The sequence below is a fragment of the Chenopodium quinoa genome, unplaced genomic scaffold (genome assembly GCF_001683475.1).
Source record: "Chenopodium quinoa cultivar QQ74 unplaced genomic scaffold, ASM168347v1, whole genome shotgun sequence".
Lineage (NCBI taxonomy): Eukaryota > Viridiplantae > Streptophyta > Magnoliopsida > Caryophyllales > Amaranthaceae > Chenopodium > Chenopodium quinoa.
This window is the reverse complement of record NW_018744239.1, coordinates 7,440,473-7,445,707: the sequence shown is the minus strand read 5'-3', so window position 1 is coordinate 7,445,707 and position 5,235 is coordinate 7,440,473. Positions and strand designations below refer to the sequence as shown.

Sequence of the window (5,235 nt, the reverse complement as noted above, 5' to 3'; positions counted from 1 at the left end):
TGAGGGAGGTGCAAACAAGGGCAGTGAGTTCCGACGAGGGGTTTGGGGAAGATTTTCGAGTGAGGTGCGAGCTTACCGGAGGTCGGCGAGTGGCGGAGAAGGGACGGCGATGGCCGGTGGAAAAGCGGTGAGGTGGCTGGGTGGTGGTTGTGCGGCGGTGGGGGTAGGGTAGAAGGGTGGTGGCTGGTGTAGGCACGGTGGTGTAATGTTGGCTAAGGAAAGGGAATGGAAAAGGCAAGGGGGGTGGGGAATGAACTTAGAGGGATTTGGGGGAATGAAGGGGGTAAAGGGGATTGGAAAAGTGGCCTAACAAACAACAATTAAGGGAATGATTCCCGTCGATTCCCATTCCCTTTGTTGAATACCCCCAACCAAACGGCCCCTTAGAATGTTATAATAATATTTCCTTCCCATTTATCCATAATATATTTACCATAAATATTCAACTAAAATATAATTTCAAAATCTAAGTTTTTTTTTTGTTTATTTAAAATATATTTTTCTTTTGGTAAATTATTACTCTATATGATTGAATTAACAATTCATTACAAATTTTTGTAAAATCCGTGCGTGGCACGAAATTTTAGCTAGTATTTAGTAAAAGCAAATTTAGTTCTGTAAAAATCAGTAAGAAGAAATATAATATAAAATCAATAAAATAATTTTATTTTAGTAAAAATAACTTAAATTCAGCAAAATTAATTTCAATTCAGTAAAAATAAGAAAGAGTAAACAGATCATACATTATCATCCACTTACCTAAAATATAATAATACATCAATCAAAGCGTTAATCCTATAAATAAGGTCGACTACCAAATCAAAGATAATTATTTTCCGTATATTCAAAATATATCATTGGAAAACTCCGTGTAAATACAAGTAGTAATTCGTTTTAACAATGTAATAATACGGAGTACAACCCACAAAGTAGAGTAATAGTTATTATCCTAAAATATTAAAAACACAGTTGATAATTACAGGTCCCCTCATCATTCGTTGTTTCACCCTTTTTACTTCAAATTTTTTTCTACCGAAGTGAGTTAGAAAAAAGAAAGAATTATTGATCTTTTATTCTTTTAGACCAACACATAAAAAAAAAAAAAAAAAAAAATTCAATGTTTATCCTCCTGAGGCCAGGCCAGCTGTCTCATTCCTTGGTCCTCGCGCCCCCATCACGAGCGTCCCTCATAATTCATCTCTCTCTCACATTCTCTATCCTCATCTTTCTCTCTCCTCTCTCCTCCACAAACCCAGCGTTTTGCAGCTGCTGCTGCTCCTGCAGTTGTTGTTGTTGTAGTAGTCCCATCCTTCCCCCTGTTATACCCCCTCACCCCTTCGCCGCCCGAGATTCTCTTTCCCCCTTTTCCCAAAAATACATTTCTTTTTTTATTTTTTTTATTTTATTAAATTATATGATATTATTCCTCAATATTAGACTCCCATAAATTTTAGGTGTAAAAGCAAGAGAGAGAAAATTACATAAAAATCTCATTTCTCAATCTCAATCTCAATCCCAAATTTGTGAGACCACACAAAATCAACCTGAAAAATAAAATAAAAAATAAAAAATCATGAAGAGGGAACTACCCTTTACGAATCCAGAACCTTCTACCGGCGGTAAACCGCCGGTTTCTGGAAAGTCAAAGATGTGGGAAGATCAAAACGACGCCGGAGTTGATGAGTTGCTTGCCGTTTTGGGGTATAAGGTCAGGTCATCAGATATGGCGGAAGTTGCTCAGAAACTTGAACAGCTTGAACAAGCTATGGGAAATGTTCGAGAAGATGGTCTTTCTCAATTAGCTTCTGAAACTGTTCATTATAATCCTTCAGATCTGTCTACTTGGCTTGAATCTATGCTTTCTGAGTTTAATCCTTGTACTACTTTTGACGATGATTCGTCGTCAAGTCAGATTTTATTACCTTCACCGATTGGGTCGGTTGTAGATCCGATTGTTAACCCGACTCCTCAGAGTTCGATCCGGTTCAGTTCCGACCCGTATTCGGATTATGATCTCAAGGCTATCCCAGGTAAAGCTATCTTGACTCCGCCTTCGCCGTCTTCTTCATCAGCTTCACTTGTCAATAACAATGATAATAATAACAATAATAGTAGTAGTTGTAATAGTTTGGTTAGTAATACTACAAGCAGCTCAAGTTCAAGAGAGGCTAAGAGGTTGAAGGCCTCTAATTATACTGCTGCTAGTGCTACCGCTACCGCTACCGTCTCGAACCCGTCCTCATCGAAGTTAACCGCCAATTCAGCGGTGTCGAGGCCGGTTGTTCTTGTTGATTCGCAAGAGAACGGTGTTAGATTGGTGCATACTTTGATGGCTTGTGCTGAGGCAATTGAGCAACAGAATATGGGATTAGCTGAAGCGCTGTTAAAACAAATCGGGTTTTTAGCGGCGTCTCAAGTCGGATCTATGAGAAAGGTTGCTACTTATTTTGCTGAGGCTCTTGCAAGGAGGGTGTATAAATTATGCCCAGATGTTCCATATGATGGCAATTTATCAGATATGTTACAGATGCACTTCTACGAGACATGCCCCTATCTCAAATTCGCTCATTTCACGGCGAATCAGGCGATTTTGGAGGCTTTCAGTGGCAAAAAGAAGGTTCATGTTATTGATTTCAGTATGAAAGAAGGGATGCAATGGCCAGCTTTGATGCAAGCATTAGCGCTTCGCCGTGAAGGCCCTCCGGCTTTCCGATTAACTGGGATTGGACCGCCAGCACCGGATAACTCGGACAGATTGCAAGAAGTTGGTTGGAAATTAGCTCAATTTGCTGACTCAATCCAAATCCAATTCGAATACCGTGGGTTTGTGGCCAATAGTTTGACCGATTTGGAGTCAGCCTTGCTTGATCTCAGACCCGAGACCGAAGTTGTCGCGGTTAATTCGGTGTTTGAGCTGCATCGGTTGCTAGCTCGGCCCGGCGCAGCCGAAAAGGTGATGGGTTTAATGAAGGAGGTTAACCCAGTCATAGTAACAGTAGTCGAGCAAGAGGCGAACCACAACGGACCGGCATTCCTAGACAGGTTCAACGAATCACTCCACTACTACTCAACCCTGTTCGACTCCTTAGAGAGCTGCGTAGACAGCCAGGACAAGATGATGTCTGAAGTATACTTAGGGAGGCAAATATGCAACGTTGTTGCTTGTGAAGGAGTTGACCGAGTCGAACGCCACGAGACGCTGGCTCAATGGAGGAATCGGTTCGGATCAGCCGGGTTCGCTCCGGTCCATATTGGCTCAAACGCCTTTAAACAAGCCAGTGTATTATTGGACTACTTTGCAGGCGGTGATGGGTATGGTGTTGAGGAGAATGATGGGTGTCTAATGTTGGGGTGGCATAGTAGGCCACTAATCACAACCTCAGCTTGGCAACTCGCCAAGAATAACCAAAACTCGACAACTCGGCTCTGAGTTGGGTCGAGTCAAGTCGAGACAACTCGGGTGTAAATCAGGGAAACATGACATGATGATAAGAGGGTAAGGAAGAGGTGGTGAGAGTGAAAGGGCGTAAAAACGAGTTAGGTAACTCAGTGGGGTCCACAACCTAACCACTGCCCAAATTACAAATTATCTCTCTCTTTCTTTTTTCCTATTTTCTGAGTCTGATTGATGTGCTGAGCTGGGTGTGTTAGTGCGGTTGGGACCCACCACTACTTCTCAATTCCCAATTCAGTAGTAGTACTGTCTTTTTTTTTCTTTTCCTTTCTCTCTCCACCTTAGAAATTCCTCTCTTTTTTTTTTCCTTCTTATCTTTTGATATTTTTTTGGTTTTTCTTTTTTGTGTTGAAGGAGGGTACTTGTAAGTTTTTTATGCGAGGGTGAAATATTAGAGGTGAAAAAGTTGTATTTATATATGGCCTTTTCTGTTCTCCTAATAAAAAGAAGGCAACATTTTCAAATGATTTTGTTTATTTAGTTATTTGCTTTTACTCTTTATACTCCGTAGTTTACTTGTTCTTTTGTCAACACAATTATTTATTGGAGTAGAAATTCAATTTTACATGACTTTTATACAAAGTTAAAGGTTTGATAATGATAATGAGAGAAAAAAGTATGTGTAAAGAACTATGCACTACAACTTTTGCTAAAATTAACCAAATCATACAGAAATGTTAAAATTATATTCTAAATATGGGGTATTAAGACTATTAACTAATAAACAGAAAGAAAAGTTTTGTTTTTACAATATCTCACATAATTATCATTTGTATTGTAGTATTACATAATTATCAATCATGAACTAGATTTATTTGCATAGAAAATTTTAGAGATTCCAAGCAAAGGCAACAAAAAGAAAAAAGAATTTTATTTTTTTAGCGATTGATTTGTATTGAAAAATACTTAACAAATACATCGTTTAAAGTCACTAAAAATGTTGTTTACACATAATCAATACAAATAATGTTAGAAAATAAGATATTTGTTTCTGTGTTTTTTACAAGCAAATGACATAACAGACTTTGGGTGATTAATTGATTATAATGAAGATAATATGACAATAGAGTTTAAGTTTCACAAGTACGGAGTATATTGTAGAGTTTGGAAAATGTTAAACCCCTATTGTCTCTATTATATATAAGAGAAGGGGGAGGGAAAAATAAAAAGTTGTCCAAAATATGAATTATCAACTTCTTTCAAAAAAAAAAAAAAAGAATTATCAACAATATTTCTATATTATTATTTTATGTTTAAAATATAATTAAATTGGTATATGCATTAATAATAAGTCAATGATTAATAAACCTTGACATAATTAGAGAAAATTAACTATTTACTGTATAATTGACTGAATGACTTGAGAAAATATTTGGCAATATAAAAGTTATTACAAAATTGTCCATCCTAAACTCGATGTTGAAATGCTTAATTATATATAAAAAAAAAAGGCAACTATTGATCTCGTGCAATTACAAAAAGAAAAAAGGTTTGGTTTTCCTTTGAATTACGTTTTTTTAATCTATTTTTTAATATGTATTTTTTTTTCATAATATATACGTGTGACAAATCTTATACGAAATATATAATTTAAGAATCATTTTGCAACACTTCACCATAACCAGGGCTGAGCAAAACTATCCGAAAACTCGAAAATTCGATCCGTAATCGTTTCGAAAATTAGGGTACCCGATCCGATAATTTGTTATCAGGTATGATTATTGGGTATTATTTTAAAATTAACGGTTACCCGATCTAATCCGATAAGTAATTTTTTGTTT

At 37.0% G+C, this 5,235-nt stretch overlaps 1 protein-coding gene across 1 annotated transcript; it reads left to right on the top strand.

Moving 5' to 3' along the window:
* Positions 1–1,106: 1,106 nt before the first annotated feature.
* On the top strand, positions 1,107–3,921 carry LOC110694429 (DELLA protein GAI-like). The gene has a single exon (XM_021871600.1). The coding sequence runs from the start codon at positions 1,574–1,576 to the stop codon at positions 3,428–3,430; it is 1,857 nt and encodes a 618-aa protein (XP_021727292.1). The 5' UTR covers positions 1,107–1,573; the 3' UTR covers positions 3,431–3,921.
* Positions 3,922–5,235: the final 1,314 nt, after the last annotated feature.

Coding starts and splice junctions, on each gene's coding strand:
- LOC110694429 (XM_021871600.1), top strand. CDS start 1,574: ATGAAGAGGGAACTACCCTTTACGAATCCAGAACCTTCTACCGGCGGT.